The 22970-nt window shown below is 39.8% G+C and overlaps 1 protein-coding gene across 2 annotated transcripts in view; it reads right to left on the bottom strand.

Annotated features, from left to right (window-relative positions):
- Positions 1-3830: 3830 nt before the first annotated feature.
- Positions 3831-22970, bottom strand: part of KCMF1 (potassium channel modulatory factor 1) — an 85219-nt gene continuing 66079 nt past the window's right edge. For both annotated transcript variants that reach the window (XM_012438989.3, XM_012438988.1), the window contains exons 4-7: positions 18806-18907; positions 16300-16474; positions 12646-12928; positions 3831-5925 (exon numbers count right to left, since the gene is read on the bottom strand). In XM_012438989.3, the coding sequence (XP_012294412.1) occupies positions 5664-5925; positions 12646-12928; positions 16300-16474; positions 18806-18907 (822 nt within the window). In that variant the 3' untranslated portion in view covers positions 3831-5663. The remainder of the gene's footprint in view (positions 5926-12645; positions 12929-16299; positions 16475-18805; positions 18908-22970) is intronic.

Here is a 22970-nt window from a genome sequence, read left to right as displayed (position 1 = left end):
AAATAAATAAATAAATAAAATAAAAATAAAAAATAATCTATATCAAGAGTTCAGTACAAATTAGTCTGGGAGCCTGCTACAATATGCAATTTACTCTAAAGTACTGTATCACCAGTGTGATACTTTCCAAGGTAAGTTTGAATCCTCAGTGGTCAGCACACATAGTGGCTGCTATCTGATGGGGCAATTCAATACACTGTTAATTAGCATACTGCATATTTAAAAATGGGCTTTTATGGGGAAACTAGGTGTCTTGTTAATTGTCATGAGGTTCTCATGGGCAAAATTAAATGCATTCAAGGCTGGCCAGAATAGCTTACTTGACTAGGGTGTAAGAATCCACGAACTCTCCCTTAGTCCCTAGGGACAGCGGCTGAGGCCTGTGTCTGCTGGTCCAGTCCACTTGCCAACTCAGGAGTATTACAGAATCTGACCTCAGTAATATTACTGCATCTACCCCAAGAAAACCTTATATACAGGGTGTGGTTAGAATATCTACAATGAGAGAGAGCTGGGACTCCATCCAGCTTACAGAAGAGATTGCTTCTGGACTGGCTTCACTATTAAATGAATATTGATCTCTTATGTGTGAGGCAGATTATTCTAAACGCTTTCATTCTAATTTGGTAGATTTAAGGGGGCAGGCAGCTCACTCACCAGCTCAGATCGGTCACGTGATTGAGCAAAGGCAACAGGCTCAGTGACCTTTGAAAACATTTCAACTATGTAAGGAAGAAATGCTCTTTTAGAAAATTCTTACAGGGGAGGTCTGTAAAAATCCCACTTAAATAATCGCATCTAAATAATGCTTAGACAAAGCTTCATACCTACTGGGAACTCAAAATACATGAATGAGAGAGACAGCAGGGAACTGATGGTTTATGTAGACAGAGAGGCCAACGTTCTACAGGCTACACGCGCCGTCTGCCAAGGACACAGTCAGATGCTGGGGTCCCTGTGGTTAGCAAAGGCCTCCTTGAAGAGAAACACCATCGTCTAGGCCTGTGGAAAGCAGCCCCGGGCTGTGCACTTGCGGACCACATGGGCTTTCAAATCAAGCACGTGCAGCACTCTTCCATACATGTGCACTATCTAGCTGCACAGCAAGGAAAGTTACCTGGGACAGTCAGACTTAAGGATTCTTTTTAATTGATCTCTTTGGTTGCTATAAAGTTAACTTACTAGAGTTCACTTGAAGACTTGAGAACATTCTCCTTTGTGATTTGAGGAACCCGTGTTAGGCATTACCCACCTGATAGCAACTAAAATGTGATGTGCATTTGAGGTTCAGGATCAACTTCTCTGGGATGAAACATCTTTCAAAACTTGAATTTGCTAAGTCGAGGAAGTGGTAACAAACAAGTCACATCTTATTCGAGCTCTGCTGCAGGGTTCCTTAAATAATTAATGTATGCATTTATAGAACACCGTTTGACAGAGATGGGCTGAAAAACTACAGAAACCAAGTGGCAAAAGTACCAATTAGAAACAAACATTGCATAAGCATGGTTGAAACCGATGAGCACGAGGAATTAGATTTTTATACTGTTCTGAAAAACAGTCACTTGAATTTGGCTTTGGAATACTGTGATGACTTACTCAGATATAGCCATGTTTTAATACCACAGAATTTCATGACACTGTTATAACCTGAAAGTCTGCAGCCTGCTGCTCCATCCTGCACCCCAACCCTAACCTCTACCTACTCCAGGCCTGACACAGGGCTTCAGTTACTGCTGAGGCTGAAATGAGAGACTCCTCCCCAGCCTCTTCCCTTCCCCCTGCCCACCCCCATCCCACCTCCAATCTCAAGGAGAGAACTGTTTTGGTGTCTAGTTGAGCTTTAGAGAGAGCACAGATAACCATTACCTTTTGCCAGCATGAACACCAACTTTTGCATATAATTCTGGGAAAATTTCATACCTAGTGTTTTTTAAGATGGGAGTCTTGCACTGTCACCCTGGCTGGAGTGCAGTGGTGTGATCTCGGCTCATTGCAACCTCTGCCTCCTGGGTTCAAATGATTCTCTTGCCTCAGTCTCTGGAGTAGCTAGAATTACAGGCATGCGCCAGCACGCCCAGCTAATTTTTTGTATTTTTTAGTAGGCTTTCACTATGTTGGCCAGGCTGGTCTTGAACTCACAACCTCGTGATCTGCCTGCTTCGGCCTCCCAATGTGCTGGAATTACAGGTGTGAACCACCATAAGCAGCTGTGTTTTAATTTTTACTGCACATGAAACCAATATTGCATGTGGCCCTTAAATTGCGCATGCAAATAAGAACAGGCGTGTCATTTATAGTAAACATTGCTGCAGGGCTTCTCTACAAATCTAATGTTAAAGAGCTTTTAGCACCAATTCCTCCATCACCCTGGTTTTTATACATGCCTGTATCACTAAGCCATGTTAGACCCCTCTTACAGTAGTCTTAATACTGGTACTGATCACTGAGTTACAGGAATCCCATTCAAAAGATCCCAAAAGATCTCCAGCTGCCTGCTACCCTAATCTCTGTCTACTGTTCTCCTGACCCCTCATCCTGCTTTCTTAACCAGAGCTATGAACTATTGACATGTGTGCTTACCCCAAGAGCCATGGAGTAAAATAAAGTATAGTATTTGCTGTTGAGGGGCCTAGCTTTTTTCTGGAAACTAAGGCTTGGACCTATCAAGAGAACTCTGGACCTGTTACCCATTCTTTGTTTTTAATTGTGGCCCACAGACCAGAAAAAATACAAAAGCCTGGTGACCTTTGAAACTCTATTTAAAGTGTATTATTGAAATTTCTACTGAGAGGGAAAATGGGGGGCGGATAATGGGATGGATTTTTTTGTTACGTCTATTATTTCTAATAGTGTAATCTGCTATCCTAAACTTCATTTCTCTGGGGGTCACAGAGAGAGAAGCTTTCTCTTACTTTACCTGAGCCTGATTATAAATAAGAATCCACTATTTTGTTAGTGGCAAAACTAGGTTCTACTTCTGTGGATTTTTTTTTTAAACAAAACAATGCAATATAAATACATAGATTTCACAGTAGCCAACCATAGAAACTACCTTATTTGCAGCCATACAAGGAAGTACAGCTATTTCTATTCGTTCAGAGTTGAAATTAAACTCCTTTCAGAGCACCTTGAGCAGAAAGCTTTAAATGATTTCTAAACAGGAAGTAAAGATAAGCACTGTAGAACATTTATAAACTTATCCTAGACATTCAAATCTCAGTAGAACAAAAACTTCTCAAAATTCAGGATCTGGTCCTTACAGATTTGAAGGTGCAGCCAAAATAAACAATGGTATATTTTGATTTTGTCTCCTGTCCATCAAAGTCTTTGCAATTGATTTTTATTCAGTAGTACATCCAGTACGAAGCTTTTGATTCAGAACTAAAGAAAAAGGACACAAGAATTTCAAGGGCTTGAATATATCTTTATATTGATATTCTGTGTCTTTCTACCCTAAAATAATACATTATTGATTACATACAGGATGAGATGAGGTATTTGTAAAATATCTGGTAAAAAATAATTAATATACAGTATTCTACATGAGATGGAATCTTATGAATCTTTAGGTCTTCTCAAGTGTTAAAGTGATCATCTAAATTAAACTGCTCCCTAAAACCATGTTAAAAAATGAAGGCTCTTACATTTTCCCAGAATTTGTGCAGAAAAGGGAAAAGTACATAATTGGCATTTATTTCTCACATCCAAAATAATGCATTCACACAAAACCAGGGTCTCCCATGTTTAGCATAAAAAGAAAAAAAATACTGCATTAGAGATATAAAATCTCTGATTAGGTTACCAACACTAAAGAAATTCAAGTGGTCAACAGTCTTGAAAATGCTTTATTGAAATGTGTGACTTATGTGCAGATGTGTTTGGAAAGACCACAGCTTGAAAACTGATTTTTGAAACGTCTCAACAACCAATTGAAAAAAAAAAAAATGAAAATGAAAATCCCTAATGGACTTGACTTCTAGTGTAACCAGAAGCCTGGTGTAAAGTTTTCCTTTAAACATTTTCCATTACAGAAACTAAATAAAACAAAGCTATATTTGGAAATCATTGGAGTCTGACGTTTCGGAGGAGAAGCAACAGTTTTTCAGACATGTAGGGTGACTTCTTTTTTGGTTACATTTGGATGAACATGGACTTCACAGTTCTCGGAAGAACACCAGAGGGGTGTTCAAATCTGTATGCTTGTCATGTTGAAGAAACGGAGATACACAGACAGGAAAGGAAAAGGATGACGGGAGAAAGAGAGGAAACTGAGAAAAGGGCTCAGAAAAGAGAACTGGAACGAGACATAATTAGGTTAAGTCTAGTTATAAATTTATCAGAAGCTGTGCGCACCTTTTTAAAAGTCCTAAATTTACATTCCAAAAACTGCCCTCCCAACCCCCAAACCCACTGTCCCTGCCTTGGAGCTATTGTGAAAGTCTATGCACAAAAACCAAAACAGGAAATAAAAAATAACCCAGCTCTTCCAAACCCCAAAACAAACCCAAAAAAAGCTGTACATATTTTTTTGCACATAGGATTAATAATATAGGCATATGTGGCATGATTCAATTAAAAGGCTTTACTTTTTATGCCAGAAAACCCAATAAATAAAAGGTGCTAAAATTAGCATTAAGAATTTTGTTGTAATAGATTGACAAATCTGGGAAGGCAAATCCTCAAAGCTCCCCTGATACTGATCTGTCTCAGCAAACTACAAAGCAAATACATAAAAAACGCAAAATATGATTGAGAATGTGAGATTTTTAAAAACAGACAACATAATTCAGGTTAACTCTGTTGAACAAATGAAATTCATCTACACCTGAATAAAACATATTTAACAATTGAAAAAATTTTAAACAACCACAAAAAGTAAAAACTTTAAACAAACATGAACAGGATTTGTTTTTGGGGCACACAAAGGCCCCTGCAGCAGATTCCAACAGTAGCTTTACTGGTGTGTCTTCTACAGATGAATTAAAGAGACAGGCTGAGCTCCACACAGGCAAGATGACTAACAGGGCGACAGGACAGTCACACAAGGCGGAGTGCCACACCCGGCTACAATCCCCAGATTCCACTGCAGAGCTGGCTTTGTGCGTAGGAGGCACACAAAGAAAGGTGATTCAGGCAGACATTATTCAAAAGCTACTTCGCAGTGTAACCATTGAATAATGTTTGGGAAAGCTTTGGGCTTTGTATTTTTTTTTTTAAGTTTTACTCCTTGTATTTAATTTTTTTAAATAACAAGGTCACTAAAACTCATGCACGCTGCAAAAAACCTCATGCAGTAGTTAAGGTAAACCATCCAAGCAGTTTTTATTCATTAATATTCATAAATACACACAGCAGCTTCATTAGAGATTTCAATTTTCCTCTTCAGTTTGAATGTGGAATATTAGGAGAGCCTTTTGCATGTCAAGGTACAGGAAGCAGAGATCACCCCTGCACTGCTACCTACATTTACCTGCTAGAAGTAAAAATTAGTTAAGTGGAAATGATTATCATATATATTTTCTCTCTTCCTTTTGAATGTACACAATGTAACAAGAGTGACAGACCTGAAATTACAATCACCAAACAAACCCAAGATAGTTGTTGTCCACTTTCATTGGCAAATACAGCACAGAGGACATTGTCTGCGAATTGGGATGTCATCAAAGAGGAGGTGGTGGAGGCTCATTTCCTTTATTACTCTCTTTTAAATTTAGGTTTTCTAAAGCAACATCTAAAGGCATAATATCTACACAGCCCATAGCACCAAAATCTGCCATCTCCCCCCGATCATCCTCATCTGAGGACGAGCTCTCTTCACGCACTAAAGTGGACAGAAGGAGTTCTTGGACGAACAGGCTGCGGTCCGCACGCTCGCTTTCCATGGACTGGCGCTCCGTTTCAGACATTTTAGGATCATTCAACCTGTGTAAGTTAAAAAGAAAAGACCTTATTGGTAAAAAGTCAATGAACAATGGCATGGCCAATTTCTATAGTGCTTTCCACTGTGCAAGTTTTACATGTGGCAAAATTCAGAATAAGACACTGCTGGAATACCTGGCTCTAATTTATCCTTAATTGTGTTGAGAAGAATTCCTCACACTTTTTGCAATACTGTTACCTGAAAGTGCAAATCTATGCTTTAGATTCAATGAGAAAAAAACCACACATTTAGACTTTACCCACTCCAGAGAAAACTAGGTGAAAATTTTCTGAGGAAAACAGGATTTCTTATAGATTAGATGCTTGGGAAAGTATCTAACCAGAATTTCATCTGGGGGTAAATTAAAAAAAGAAAGTAAAACACAAAAACAAAATCTACAGTCAACAGAATATTCAACTGAAAAATATCCTAAAATTTCCTCTGACGTTTCTCTATTACTGTATTTAATTCTTCCTGTATATCCAGAAGCCAGAGAGAGCAAGAAAACACATACAATCTTCTACATTTCTCCTACCAAGGACCTACAGTGTAGCAGGGTAGACACAAGGTCTACCTGCCTGACTTGCTCACCTGATGAGATCTGGAATACGCTGGGAAACTTGGCTCATCTGCACAGAGACTGGACAGATGGTTAAGAGTTGAAAATTCTACTTACCACTTGTTACTAAACTTGTTAAATTACTTTAAAATGTCCATTTCTGGCTGGGTGTAGTGGCTCACGCCTGTAATCCCAACACTTTGGGAGGCTGAGGCGGGTGGATCACCTGAGGTCAGGAGTTCAAGACTAGCCTGGCCAACCCCGCCTCTACTAAAAATACAAAAATTAGCAGGGTATGGTGGTGCACACCTGTAATCCAAGCTACTTGGGAGGTTGAGGCATAAGAATTGCTTGAGCCCGAGAGGTGGAGGTTACAGTGAGCTGAGATTGTGCCACTGCACTCTAGCCTAGGCAACGGAGTGAGACTCTGTCCCCTTCACCCACCCACTCAAAAAAAAAAAAAAAACAGTCAATCTCCAACCAAAAATGATGCAAAATTCTGCTTAGTTTCTATACTGATTTCCTCTACACTTTCAGTGGCAAAGAAAAGGAAATTAACAAGCAATGGGGCAGCAAAAGGAACAACGTGGGAGAAGACAGGTACACTGAAAGGAGGCCTGGCAGGCACACATGACAGGTCTTCTCCCTGAGGATCTAGAGGCAGCACCTTGAGCCCAGAGACAGATATACTCCATGCTCCCTTACTTCCTGGCACCTGCTTCCTGCTGTCCTACCAGCACTGCAAGGCACAGGAGCAACCCCAAGTCACCATGGACGATACTAATGATGGGTCAGGCTCTGAGCGTTCTTTGAGTGCATTAGCTCATTTAACTCCTCTGAGTTAGGGCCTATCATCATCAACATTTTACAGGAAGAGGAAACTGAAGCAAAGGTTAAGTAATTTGCACAAAATCTCATCGACACTAAGTTCAAAACCACTGAATAATTAGGTATCTATGACTAAGACAAAAGATCAATTTCAGAACTGAAAGAAAGCAAAAATATCTGGAAGGTAATTATAGAAAAGCCAAAAAATCCATATTGAAAAAAAAATGACTGATTACATTGATGGTTAAAAACAAATTAATGATGTCATAAGAGAGTATCTAACAGAAAAGAAGACTGAGTAGACTACATGTTCTCAACACAAAGCTATAAAAATGTTACGAACTGAAGTACATTCCATGTTCTTAGTTTTGGAAAAGGACTTTGGTAAAGAAAACTCTAGAGAAGTTAAACCTATAACAGAAAGATAAAGGATATATAGAAGACTCCTCATGTAATAATGAGGAAAACTAAGAACATACATGCTGGAGCCTTCAGCCCTTGAGAGAGCATGCAGTAACAATATTACTGTTTTGATTTTTGTGGAAACTGAGAAGACACCTCATTCCTGACAGGTAGGTCAAGTCTATGTATGAGGTACTGGTACTAGGTCTTGATTTCCTGATAAAATATAAAATTTAGGATATAAATGGAACTGCAAGGCTTGTGAGGATCTTCAAGTTGGGGTTAGCAAAATAAGCTGGTCCCACTGTCAAAAGACTGGATTTGGCTGGGCATGGTGGCTCATGCCTTTGTAATCTCAGCACTTTGTGAGGCCGACATGGGCGGATCACAAAGTTAGGAGTTCAAGATCAGCCTGGCCAAATATGGTGAAACCCTGTCTCTGCTAAAAATATAAAAATTATCTGGGCATGGTGGCGGGCGCCTGTAGTCTCAGCCATTTGGGAAGCTGAGGCAAGAGAAGTGCTTGAACCCAGGAGGTGGAAGTTACAGTGAGCTGAGATTGCGCCACTGTACTCCAGCCTGGATGACAAGAGCAAAACTCTGTCTCAAAAAAAAAGACGGGATCTGACTTACACACTCCAACAATCACGTTCTAAAGGTCAGCTATCTTAGATTCCAAAGAAACTGTGGTCTTACCATCAGTTCTAGGGTAGCATGAATAGGAACTGCCCCTGGTCAAAGAAAAGACCAAAAATAGGGCCGGGCGCGGTGGCTCAAGCCTGTAATCCCAGCACTTTGGGAGGCCGAGGCGGGTGGATCACGAGGTCAAGAGATCGAGACCATCCTGGTCAACATGGTGAAACCCCGTCTCTACTAATACAGAAAATTAGCTGGGCATAGTGGCGCGTGCCTGTAATCCCAGCTACTCAGGAGGCTGAGGCAGGAGAATTGCCTGAACCCAGGAGGCGGAGGTTGCGGTGAGCCGAGATCGCGCCATTGCACTCCAGCCTGGGTATCAAGAGCGAAACTCCGTCTCAAAAAAAAAAACAAAAAGACCAAAAATAAGGCTTGAGGTTTCTATATATCATATACGAGCTGTTTGACCAGAGACCAGGATCTCCCTTGCATACATTGCAGCCATTTGCCTTGCCTTGAAAATTCACAATGCATATTAATATATCTGAAAGTTCTGAGAAACCCAACAGTAAATAATCTATTTTTTTTACTTTGCGTTCTCCAACCTTGTTAATTGGGGATGGAAGAACAAGTAATTACATATATTCCTTAGAATATATGAAGAGAGTACTTCTGGGGAAGTATTGCCTAAATCATATGAATATGATGCAATAAAAGATGTGGAAAGTGGTCCACAAATTGCATGGCACCATGCAATGTACAGTATCAGATGATAGAAGGGAGCTTTCAAGAAGCTACAACCAGAATCCAAGGAGAGGACTCAGAGGTCACTCATAAGCTCTGAGAGTTGGGTGTGGAATAAATGCACACAAAAAATTACAGATCAAATAGTAGTAGTAGTTTAGCAGTTTGGAGCCTGAAAAAAAAAAAAAGAAGAAGAAGAATAGGGCAAGCGTGGGTGGGAAGATGTCTTTTCCAAAGGGCACCGACAAGACGTTTAACCCACAGTTCTGTGAACTCTCAGTAGAAATCTACACTGGTGGATCTCCTTTTTGAGGAAGGGACCTAGATCTGGCATGTTACAGACCTGTTGCTGGTCAGTCCCTATGGGTAAGGCAACACGGTGGCAGGTAGCTCCATCTGTGGCTCTGTGATTTTTCTTACATTAAAGCAGCATTCTGGTAATAACCAGGCAGAGTTACTGACCTTGCAGTGATTCTTTAAAGGTAAATTCCCCATTTAAATTTTTTTCCTTGGTTTCATGACAAATGATGAGTATCATTAATTGGGGCTTTACTCTAGGCCAGATACTGAGCCAGACCATACACATACCAGTATTCCATTTAATCCTCAAAATAATTCTCTTTCTAGAGGCAAAACTTCTAGGAGACTGATGATAAAATTGAAGTTTGGAGAAATGAAATGACTTGCCTGAGGTCCAAAACTTGTAAATGGCAAAGCTGGGGCAGTAGCCCAGGGATTTTCAAGCATTTTTTGTTATGTACCCATAATATGTTATTTATAACTATACACATGCACCATTGTATTAACAGAGTATGAGATAAAGTAGAAATCATATTTTCTTCTAACATCCCAATGAATCATCATACACACTGCATCTTGGAGATAATGATGTATTTAACGTTATTCTTCATTTTACAGTTCTTTCTTTATATTCCTCTCTGCTTCCTTAAAAGCCCACATTATTTCAGGTTCATTATCTGTTGAGCGTCTCTACTTATCATTGCTTTCTTTGAAACTTTTTTTTTTATTCCTAAAACTCACATAAAATGCCTGGGAAGTTTTGGCAGACAAATACATGCAGTTGCTAACAGTTCCAGATGCAAACAAGAACTCCATCCAGTAGAGTAGTTTACTCTTGTAGTGAATATTATTTATACCATGGGAAGCCATTTTTTTTTAACAGTTACTTTTGTGTGCCAACCATAGGAATTTAAATCTAGCTTTTTTTAGAAATACACAGGAGAAAACTGCCACTGCATTATGAAATCTTTCTTATACCTTTTAATATTTTACAACATGGATTAAAGACTTAAACATAAGACTTAACACCATAAAAATCCTAGAATAAAACCTAGGCAAAACCATTCAGGACATAGGCGTAGGCAAGGACTTCATGACCAAAACACCAAAAGCATTGGCAACAAAAGCCAAAATAGACAAATGGGACCTAATCAAACTCCACAGCTTCTGCACGGCAAAAGAAACAGTCATTAGAGTGAATCGGCAACCAACAGAATGGGAAAAAATTTTTGCAGCCTACCCATCTGACAAAGGGCTGATATCCAGAATTTACAACAAACTAAAACAGATTTACAAGAAAAAAACAAACAAGCCCATTCAAAAGTGGGCGAGGGATATGAACAGATACTTTACAAAAGAAGACATACATGAGGCCAACAAGCATATGAAAAAATGCTCATCATCACTGGTCATTAGAGAAATGCAAATCAAAACTACATTGAGATACCATTTCACGCCAGTTAGAATGGCGATCATTAAAAAATCTGGAGACAACAGATGCTGGAGAGGATGTGGAGAAATAGTAACACTTTTACACTGTTGGTGGGAGTGTAAATTAGTTCAACCATTGTGGAAGACAGTGTGGCGATTCCTCAAGGACCTAGAAATAGAAATTCCATTTGACCCAGCAATCCCATTACTGGGTATATATCCAAAGGATTATAAATCGTGCTACTATAAGGACACATGCACACGAATGTTCATTGCAGCACAGTTTACAATAGCAAAGACCTGGAACCAACCCAAATGCCCATCGATGATAGACTGGACAGGAAAAATGTGGCACATATACACCATGGAATACTATGCAGCCATCAAAAACGATGAGTTCGTAGGGACATGGATGAACCTGGAAACCATCATTCTCAGCAAACTGACACAAGAACACAAAATCAAACACCGCATGTTCTCACTCATAGGCGGGTGTTGAACAATGAGAACACATGGACACAGGGAGGAGAGCACTATACACTGGGGTCTGTTGGGGGGAAATAGGGGAGGGATAGCAGGGGGTGGGGAGTTGGGGAGAGATAGCATGGGGAGAAATGCCACATATAGGTGAAGGGGAGGAAGGCAGCAAATCACACTGCCACGTATGCACCTATGCAACAATCTTGCATGTTCTTCACATGTACCCCAAAACCTAAAATGCAATAAAAAAAAAATATATGCCCATCGATGATAGACTGGACAGGAAAAATGTGGCACATATACACCATGGAATATTATGCAGCCATCAAAAACGATGAGTTCGCGTCCTTTGTAGGGACATGGATGAACCTGGAAACCATCATTCTCAGCAAACTGACACAAGAACACAAAATCAAACATTGCATGTTCTCACTCATAGACGGGTGTTGAACAATGGGAACACATGGACACAGGGAGGGGAGCACTATACACTGGGGTCTGTTGGGGGGAAGTGGGGGGACAGTGGGGGATGGGGAGTTGGGGAGAGATAGCATGGGGAGAAATGCCACATATAGGTGAAGGGGAGGAAGGCAGCAAATCACACTGCCACGTATGCACCTATGCAACAATCTTGCATGTTTTTCACATGTACCCCAAAACCTAAAATGCAATAAAAAAAAAATTCACAACAGATTAAAATTGGCAATAAAAAGCAATGTTAATTATGATAAATGCACCTAATATGAACCATATATATATATAATGATAGAGTGTTAAGTTTTATGGGTACTATGGCAAAACAATTCATATTACATGATGATATACACCTTGAGAACAAGAAGATCATTTATTTTATTTTAGAGACAGGGTATCACTCTGTCATCCAGGCTGAAGTGCACGGTGCTTCTTGGCTCACTGCAACCTTTGCCTCCAGGACTCAAGTGATCCTCCCACCTCAGCCTCCTGAGTAGCGGGGACTTCAGGTGCACATCTGGCTAATTTTTGTATTTTTGTAGAGATAAGATTTTACCGTGTTGCCCAGGCTGGTCTGGAATTCCTGGGCTCAAGGCGATCTGCTTGCCTTGGCCTCCCAAAGTGCTGGGATTACAGGTGTGAGCCACTGCATCTGGCCCAGTATTCTTAATTTATCTAAAATAATTATAATGTTTCACATTCTTGGGGAAATACCAAATACGCGGTTTTAATCAGAGATCTGTGAGTTTTAATCGAACGCAGAATTTTCAAGAAATATATATGCACAAAAGAGAAAAGATAATTCCAGATTGTGTACTGGCAATAAAATATTACTTTCCAAACAAAATTCTATCAGGAAATGAGCTACCTTGTTAAAAGAAACTGGGAATTCTGGAGAGTCTGCTGACTGCTTTCTGTATTAGCTATGTTGGTTGTTGCTGTGGATTGTGTGATTGTAGTGGTGACACTGCTCGTGTTAGTACGCCGGGTTGCGTTGCGTGCGGTCTCCAGTTGTTGCCGTGCTGCCTGGGCATGCTGCCGTTCTAGCTGCAGCTGCATCTGCAGTTGTTGTAACTGAGAAGCTGAAGGGCCAGAGGAATTAAGCTGTCCTCCTGCAGAACGTCTCACTCCTGATAACTGAGATAAAAGCTCTGCCAATGGAAACAGAGACAATTAATGTCTGCTTAATACTGAGGAAAACAAAATGCTACAGATCGCTCTTTTACTGGAAGAACATCAAAAGCACTGTGAACAAGTAGGTAACCACAATAGCATACAGTTCAGCTAAGAGCTGAATACCTTCTAGAATGCCTCCTGGAGGCAGGAGTTACTGCCAACAGGGAATGCAAATACATATGAATATTAACCCAGACCCAATTATGTTTGCCTTAGGCAAAACTTAGATTGTCTTTAAAATTATTTGCATAATAGACTAATTTAGTTGAGCTTCCTCTTAGTATTTAATAAAGTGGTTTATCTACGGGCCCAATTATAATATAAGCTCTCTCAATATGTGTTCCATGGAAGCAGGGATGAGGTCTACTGTTTACTATATTCCTAGCTCTCAGAACAGGGCCTGATATATATAGCAGGAATTCAGACATTTACTAAATGACTGAAGGAATTATTAGGATTTGGTCTAAGAGGCCTGGATCATTTCTGATGGTGGCCCTTGCACACTCACCTCTGCCTTCCCCCTCAAGTACCTTCTGGTACTGCTGTTTCAGAGTACGCTGTAGAGGGACCACTAGCAGTGCTCAGTAAGGCTGACTGGTTCCCAAGAACCTGTTGCATTTGACTGTACAGCCTACTTAGTGGCCTGTTATGATCCAGACTGCCTTGTGTCCGTAAAACTGTACTCATTAAGAGAGGCGCAAACCTTTGTCCCCACATCCTCATCTAAGTAAGGACCAGTGAAATGCCTTCTTCCATGTGGAGGGTCTACCTACCTTACAGGGAACCAATGACTGCCTTGCAGATACTCTCAGGCCAGCCAAAACCCTTTCTCATTAAAACTCATTAAAAGTTTCTGTTTTCTTGCTCACTGTTGCTTTATCCCAGGCTTTTTATAGCATACTTATACCACTCTTTGGTGGAATATACAGTCTATCACTAAAATAAACTGATTTTCACTGACACAAAAAGAATCAAATGAAGAGAATTTCTCAATTTTGAATTTTGCTCCCAGAAACTAATTTTTAGTGTCTGCCAACAAAATAGCAGGTAAATATTCCCTTTAGATGAAGAAATATTTTTTAAATCCCCCAAATTCAGTTTATTAGGCTTGTTTTTGTCATTGAACACCCAAATGTCCAAAGCACATTTGGAATTAACATTTTATATATCTAACTTTTAAATAACATGTTAGGTGTAAAACTGTTCTTAGGTTTTTTTATTTTTAGGTTTGGGGGTACATGTGAAGGTCTGTGACACAGTTAAACACATGTCACGGGGGTTTGCTGTACTTATTATATCACCCAGTACCCAATTAAGCCCAGTGCTCAACAGTTATCTTTCTGCTCCTCTTTCTCCTCCCATTCTCCTGCAGTGTCTGTGTCTCTTCCTTTGTGTTCCTAAGTTGTCATTTAGCTCTGATGTTCTCAGTGTGGGTGCCTCATGGCTTCCAGGTAGGTGCACACTTTACCACATGGACACATTTCAGAACTGTTGCTTTAAATTTGTACACACTTCCCACAGTCTTACCACTTGTCTGCCTGGTGTGTCTTGAAGATTGTCAGGCTACAGTAATTTCTGGTATTTTATTTTGATCCTGTGTTCTGCTACCAATTTCCCAGGTTTGTCATGTACTAGACTCAGTGACATGCCAGGTTCAAACACTTTTTTTTTTTTAAGTTAGATTTTTCCCAAGCTATTAAAACATGTAACTTTCTACAACAATACAGTTCTCAAATCAAGGCCAAGATAGAAAGTCCTACTTTCCTTTCTTCCATGAGAAGAGCTTAATTCTTTAGTCTTGTCAGTTAGCTACAGGTAACAGTTCTGAAATGTGTTCATGCGGTGGAATGTGTACCTGGAAGCCACGAGGCACCCTGCACAACACCCCAAACATTGATAGGCATAAATCTTGACAGAAACTAAGAACAATTTTACACATAACATGTTCTTAAAAATGTTAGCTATACCTTATAAAACCTTAATTCCAAATGTGCTTTTGACATTTTTTATGTGTATTTATGGAGGTTTGACCATGAAATTTTGGAGATATTCCAACTCAAATCTTTTATGATTTTCTTGGGCTTCAATAGAGGCTACAAATACAACATAAAAACATTTCTTATCATCTTATGTCTCTAAGAACAGCACTCTCCTTTTACCTACAGGAGATATGTTCTAAGACCCCCAGTGAATAGCTGAAACGGACATCTGGATAATACCGAACCCTACATACACTATGCTTTTTTCTGTACATACATACTTGTGTTAAAGTTTAATTTATAAATTAGGCACAGTAAGAGATTCACAACAATAAAATAGAGTAAGTCTAACAATATACTATGAAAAGGCAGGACGTGGCGGCTCACTCCTGTAATCCCAGCACTTTGGGAGGCCGAAGTGGGCGGATCACCTGAGGTCGAGAGTTTGAGACCAGCCTGACCAAGATGAGAAAGCCGGTCTCTACTAAAAATACAAAAGTAGCCAGGCATAGTGGCTCATGCCTGTAATCTCAGCTACTCCGGAGGCTGAGGCAAGAGAACTGCATGAACCCAGGAAGCAGAGGTTGCAGCGAGCCAAGATCATGCCATTGTACTCCAGCCTGGGCAACAAGAGTGAAACTCTTCTCAAAAAATCAAAACAAAACAAAACAATATACTATGAAAGTTACGTGATATGGTCTCTCTCTCTCTCTCTCTCTCTCTCTCAAAGTATCTTATTGTCCTGGACTCACCCATTTTTTGACTGTAGTTGATTGTGGGTGAATGAAACCCGGAAGAGCAAAACCACATATGAGAGGGTTACTAGTGGACTTAAGTAATGCCAGGAGAGTATGAATTATTTTATGTTAAGTGTCTGCTTTTAACATATTTTACACTTACAAAGTATTTGAAAATTTTCTGAAAGAACATGGGCTTATGATCAGAGAGGTAAGAGTAAGAACATGAATCTCACAAAAAGTATGTACGTATGTATGTATGTATGTATTTATTTATTTGAGACAGGGTCTCGCTCCATCACCCAGGCTGGAGGGCAGTGGTGCGATTTTGGCTCCCTGGAACCTCCGCCTCCCAGGCTCAAGCAATTCTCATGCCTCAGCCTCCTGAGTAGCTGTGAGAATAGCTGTGATTACAAGTGCTCGCCACCACACCCAGCTAATTTTTGTATTTTTAGTAGAGATGGAGTTTCATCATGTTGGCCAGACTGATCTTGAATTCCTGGACTCAAGTAATCCACCTGTTCCAGCCTCCCAGAGTGCTGGGATTACAGGCGTGAGCCACCGCAGCTGGCATCACAAAAAGTTTTAAAAGGAGCTCCCCTTTCCCTTATTAATGTGAAACTAACTTACCAGCTATAGGATCCATGGCTTCCCTATTGCTTGGAGAATATGAACTCTGAGAAGAAGAAAGTCCACCAGTAGAACTGCTAGTAAAGTGCATGTTTGATCTACGAGCACGAGGACCTCCTAATCCCCGGCCAGGGTGAAACATTCTACGTACATGTCGAACACCACTCGATTCATCATAACTCAAAAGTTAAGAAAAAAATGAAAGTATTTCATAGAAAGAAAAAAAAAATCACTTGAGCCCTTGCTAGACAGATATCAAGATTTCCTAAATTGTAATCATTTAAAAACAGCACATTTAATTTAAAGTGCAAATGTCTCAACTCTACCTATGAGGGCTATTAACCCTAAAAAGACACTCAAATGTAAGGCAACACATGAGTGTGTGTACTGGGTGTGTGAGGTAAGAAAGTTTCTCTATATAGCTCATGAAATCTCAATTACCATCTATAATGAAAAAGAAACAATACTGAATTTAAATTCAGCAGACCAAAGATTCCTTTTGGATTATTAGTTTTAATCTATCTTCAAGCTTCTTTCTAATGCTGCTGCGAAGCAGAAAAGAGATTTGCATTTCTTGTGTAAGACAGAGAGATTAACATGACATTTATCATGAAGTCAAATTCCCAGCAGCCTCAACCATCTTACACAGCTGAGTGCGAGTTGAACTGAAAAAGGTCCTGAGTCACAAAGAACTGTCAAAACTCATGAAGACAGCCCTACGTTTCCACAAAAGCAAACGAGAGGTGGAGGAGGTCAGATCATACAGAAGAGATCCTTTAAAGCACCAAACAGACCAGCTTTATAATGCAGATTAATTTTTTTTGCTGGCTTCTCAGTTTTTCAGCTGATGGTTCTAAAGTTATTTAAGGACCAGATGGGTAGCTCCAGGAGGCCTTCAGGTATCACCGTCCATGCAGTGTTCCATCACATTCATGAGGATGGTTTGGGTTCTAGAGAAAATAATATGATGATTATATTTGTATATTTGATAATTTATATGATTATAATATATATTTGATAATTTATATGATTATATATATATATATATATGTATGTATTTTGAGATAGGGTCTCACTTTGTTGCCAGGCTGGAGTGCAGTGGTGCAATCATAGGTGACTGTAGCCTTGAGCTCATAGGTTCAAGCCATCTTCCTACCTCAACCTCTTGAGTAGCTGGGACCACAGGTATGTGCCACCATGCCCAGCTCATTGTTTTGGTAGAGACGGGGTCTTCTATTTGCCCAGGCTGGTTTCAAACTTCTGGGCTCAACTGATCCTCCCACCTCGGTCTTTCAAAGTGCTGGGAGTATAGGCGTGAGCTACTGCGCCCAGCCAGTGATAGTTTTAGAAGAACAATTCATAACCTGAAACCAGAAGCACTGAGTCCACCAAATTAAGTAGGCCAGTAATCTCAGGGAACATTGCCAGGAACTGTTGAGAGATAGGGAAGGGAATGCAGAAATAAAAGCAGGAGGCGGGGCACAGTGGCTCATGCCTGTGATCCCAGCACTTTAGGAAGCAGAAGCAGGTGGATCACCTGAGGTCAGGAGTTTGAGACCAGCCTGGCCAACATGGTGAAACGTTGTCTCTACTAAAAAATACAAAAATTAGCTGGGCATAAAGAATTAAGTGACTCTCCTTTCCAGCTTCCCAGCTACTTGGGAAGCTGAGGCAGGAGAATTGCTTGAACCCAGGAGGCAAAGGTTGCAGTGAGCTGAGATTCTGCCACTGCACTCCACTCCAGCCTGAGTGACAAGAGCAAGACTCTGTCTTAAAAAAGAAAGAAAGAAAGAAAGAAAAAAAGAAAAAAAGAAATTAAAGCTAGACCTGACCTTGTCCTATAATCTACTCAGGAACTGGGTGGCAAATGGCTCTCTCCGGAGAACGGGACCCTAAAAAGGAAAGGAACACCAAGATGCACCCCCTCTCCCCACCATCCCACCACACCACACCCACAACAGGGTAAGGCAGCGAAGGAACAGAGAGGGAAAGCAAATAATGGCTTTTCATATTTAACTAATTAAATTTTAATTTGGAGTAACATTTTCCGCATTTGTATGAAAAGGCTATCCTGGAATACATAATCTGGTCAAACTGCCTTAAAAAAAAATCTGATTGTAATGAACTAAAGATGAAAGGCAAGTCAACTTTCACTTAATGAAAATGGTTCATATAATAGTGAGAATATATAAAAAGAGAAATAAATTGCATCTCAACACTGAGTCACTTTTAGGAAAAGTTCAAATAAGTAAAAATAATTTGGAGATTAGTTTTCCTCTTTTTGGGGATACTATCCTTAAAAATAATTAAAATGACAAGCTGGATGCAGTGGCAAGTGTATGCCTATAGTCCCAGCTACTCAAGAGGCTGAAGCAGGAGGATCACTTGAGCTCAGAAATTTGAGACCAGCCAGGTTGACACAGTGAGATCCTGTCTCCAAAACAGAAAAATCAGAATGACAAACATTACAAACAACTCTTTTCCTTGTCATCTCTTAAAAGGATATTAAATCTCTAGGGGCTCTGTGTTCAAGTGTAAGATGAGCTGCAAAGTCATCCGTGACATGATTAGGATCGCCTCCAGGTAATGCTGCACATATTGGACAAATCTGAAATGGAAGTAAAGAAAGCAGGCTTAATAAATGAACATCAATAAGACATCTTTCCAGACGAGTATTCTGCTGTAAGTTTTACTATTATCAAGTTTTAACCAAAAAAAATCACAGCAGACCCTGAATTAGTGAAAAGCAGTAGAAGCCTAAAACTGTTCACACAAGGTCCCTCAGGGTCAAACACAACAGTTTCACACACACTAAACTTGATCTCTGGCAGGGCCTTCTAACAGCTTGCCTGATTCGTTTGCATAGTCTAGCAAAATAGTTTCCATTAAAAAACTTTAAAATGTGCCATTTAGTGCACATTTATGTTTAATTCTAGTCTTGAATGGTAAAGACTGATATAAGCCTATGGCACACTTCTCCAAAGTAAGCTACACTTGAGAGCCAATTCCCAAATAAGACAGCAGAGGTCTGATTAAATCCAACTGTGCAAACATATATCTGTTGAATGTAAGACAAATTATGATTACTGATAATATGCAAATGTGCTCTATAAATTCATGACCGTGACTTCCAAGGGGAATATAATATGGAAGCCCATTTTTAAATCTTATTTCCTAAAGAAATGGGTGATAGGGCAGAAGCTTGTGACCAGGTCAGGCTCAAGGAGTAGAAGATTGACTTTCCATGGGCCTTTCAGTAAGAGATAGGAGAAAGTAGGAATAAAATGGTGTGTACATAGTCAAGGTTCAGGGAGTGGACGACAGGTTGGGAAGGTGGTTTCTATAGTTAACAAAATTGGTAAAACAGAGGGAAGGAGAGGGGAAGGCTAGAAAGAATGAGGAACTTTTTAAAGAGGAAAGGCCCTTACTCTTCTGAAATCCAAATGGACAGATAATGGTCTAACAGTGGTAGCCAAGCCTTGAAGTATGAACAACTTCAATCTTAAAGAAGAGAGCCACGAAGAAATATCAGAAGCAAGCGACATGACCAAAGGGAGCCCCAGGAAGTACACAGTTAAAGTGGTGGACTTGTGTGTCTATCCATAAATAAGAGGGTTAAAGACAGGATATGTGATTCATCTTGCCAGTCCATGTGCAAAAATTCTTTCACCTAGGCAAAATCTAGGCAATCAGTCAAACTTATTGTCTGCTGATGGCACAGTGGGAATAGGTAGTAGCGCTGGAGAGGAGGGCAGATGGGAAAGGTGAGACTTGGAAGGACAATTCTAGGGTATGGAGGGAAAACAAACTGCTCTGATTCCTGGAACCCAAACAAACATAACTTCCCATCTTCTAACAACCAGAAAGCAGAAGTCCCCTGAAAGTTCAACTCTGATTTGATACCAGTCTCTCTTATGCCTAATGAGCTGTCCTGATTATGTGACTCAGGACTCTCAGAAATATCCTCAGGAAAACCTAAACATGTTCATGAGAAATAACATTTAAGCATTACAGTGTGCAAAAGAACTAGAGAGGTCAAAATGGAATGTGATGAGGCAAACAAGAAAAAGAAGTAAATAGACATGCCTATGCCTTCTTAGAAGATACCAGAGATTCTTTCCTCTGTCAGAAAGGTAGCTGTATCTGTTCACAAGTTTACAGATGATCAACTCTCTCTTTATTAGGAATGTATATGTTACCATCTGTACCATTCCGGTACTCTGACATTACCTGGTAGTAGCTGATATACATATTTTACTTTCCATGTATTTCTGTGTTACCTAGCTAAATTGTAAACTCTTTGAGAGATGCAGGACAGTATGATTTGTTTTTGGTTTTAAACTCTGGCCAGACTTGCTTTTAAAAAAAGAAAAGAAAAAAAGAAAAAGACCAGCAATGTTTGGAGAAACAGAATAAAAAATCCAGTTATTTAAAAATAAAAGAAACAAGCCACCTTAGAGACTCATTTTGAAAATATTAACAAGAGATGAGTTACAGTTTTATTACAATATTATAAAGCTGTATACGATTTTTATTTAAAGAGAAAATAACCACCAAAAGGAAAAGGCATCTTTCTTTTAAGATACTTTGCTTTAGGCTGGCCTTTTGGTAAAATCTACAGAAAACTTGAGCTATATAAATATAGCTGCAGAGGCTTCAGTACTTGAGGGGACATAAAAATGTTGGTAGATGAGAAAAGTCTCCTCAAGGATATAGATTCCTAGAAGGAAAACAGAATGGGAAACACAGATACCAAAAGTACTAAGAATGTCCTAATAAGATAGATAATTTAACAATTAGAAAAGCATCTCTGAGACGAGGATGTAAAATAAAAAGAATGTCAAGATCCTTCCATATTGTGTATTGGCTTTGGTTCTATACTCAAAATCTTTTTTATTTCATTGGAGTAACTCTGCTAAGATGGCAGGATGAAGGTATTCAGAACTGCTTCATTCAGAGAGAAATAATATAAAACTAACCAATCAACCAACCAAACTTTCATAATGACTAGCGATAAAGAATTACTAAGGACAAGAAATTAACTGTGGTGGGAGGATCACCCAGGTTGACAGCTGGCATAGAAAATCAAGAGGCTAGATTGAGAACCGAGTGGAAGACGTTACCACACTTGGGCCACATAAAGTTAACTCAGATGAGGACTTGGAAAGGAAAACTAAGCTCAGATGCTGATACAACCACAGACGCATGGTCATCTTTTAGGTTTTCCTTTTTTGAGACGAAGTCTCGCTCTGTCACCAGGCTGGAGTTCAGTGGTGCCATCTCGGCTCACTGCAACCTCTGCCTCCCAGGTTTAAGCGATTCTCTTCCTAGTCCAGAGTAGCTGGGACTATAGGCACACACCACCACACCCAGCTAGTTTTTGTATTTTTAGTAGAGACAGGGTTTCACCATGTTAGCCAGGATGATCTGGATCTTTTGACCCTGTGATCTGCCTGCCTTGCCCTCCCAAAGTGCTGGGATTACAGGAGTGAGCCACCGTGCCTGGCCTAGGTTTTACATTTTATATTTAGCAAGCTAACTCATGCTTTAAGACAAAAACGCTTGTTCTCAAGGCTGTGTTTTCTAAGAGGAAATGAAGGGAACGAGAAAGAAAGAAAAAAGAGAGCAAAGGGGGCAGGAGAAATGGAAAAGAGGCGATGGGAAGTGGCAGCAGGAGAGAGAAAGCAAGCTACTGTGCCACTCAGGGACATAAACACTGCTTAGTTTTGAGTGTGCCTTTACTTCCACGTCGTGGTGCTTAATACATCTTACAGGCTAATTTTAGGGTATTGACAGCTTGTCAACATTAGGATTTATCATACTTCCACTGCCACATGATATAGTAATATCTATTATTCATACAGGAAAATTCCACATAACACACAAGCTTAAAATTATAACAACTTATCAATTAAAGTTTACTTAACTGGCTTAAGTCAGTGTTTCTTTAATTTGGCTAAGAATACACAATCATCTGGAGCACTTGTTAAAAATACAGTTTCCTAGTCCTGGAAATAGAGGGATTTAACAATCTATTTTGACAAAGGTCCTGGTTGATTAGGTAAGTTTGGTAAATATAACTTAAATATACAATAGTATTGAAAAACTGTATTTACTCTGTTATATGAAACACCAAATGTCATTGTTTCTTAACATAACAAAAGAAAAACTGTATTCACAAATGTGTCTGCTATTCTCAGTGTTGTCTCTGCTACTGCTCGAGTCTTCCTCTTCTCCTTCACCTTGCCACTGAGGGTCACCATCAATTTTGTTTTTTATCTGTAGCCCCTTTAGAAGCCTTTACCAACTGAGATGAGGCCCCATCCCAAGAATGTTACAGAGTCTCCATCTTTCCATGTGGTCCCAGGGCATGACTGCCAGTCAGCAACCAGTCAGGGCACATTTTAGCAGTTTGTTGCCGATGTCTTTAAAACATTATCTTCTGAAGTCATTACTTCATATATAAACACCAAGTCACTATTGAATGTACAGAACTTTCCCCCTATGACACAGGCTATATGTCCATTAAAAAAGAACCCAAAGTCAGCATGTGTGACTTTTTTTTTTTTTTTTTTAAAAAGCAACAGCTTACACATTCTTTTCCATACAATTATTAACCATTCTACAGCAAGTCTGGATTTCCTCTAGCCTCTCTCTTGAACTGATACAAC

Source organism: Aotus nancymaae, unplaced genomic scaffold (genome assembly GCF_030222135.1).
Source record: "Aotus nancymaae isolate 86718 unplaced genomic scaffold, 86718_ANA_hifiasm-v0.15.2.pri h1tg000017l, whole genome shotgun sequence".
Classification (NCBI taxonomy): domain Eukaryota; kingdom Metazoa; phylum Chordata; class Mammalia; order Primates; family Aotidae; genus Aotus; species Aotus nancymaae.
Note: the sequence above shows the minus strand (reverse complement) of the source record. Positions and strands in the feature narration are given on the sequence as shown.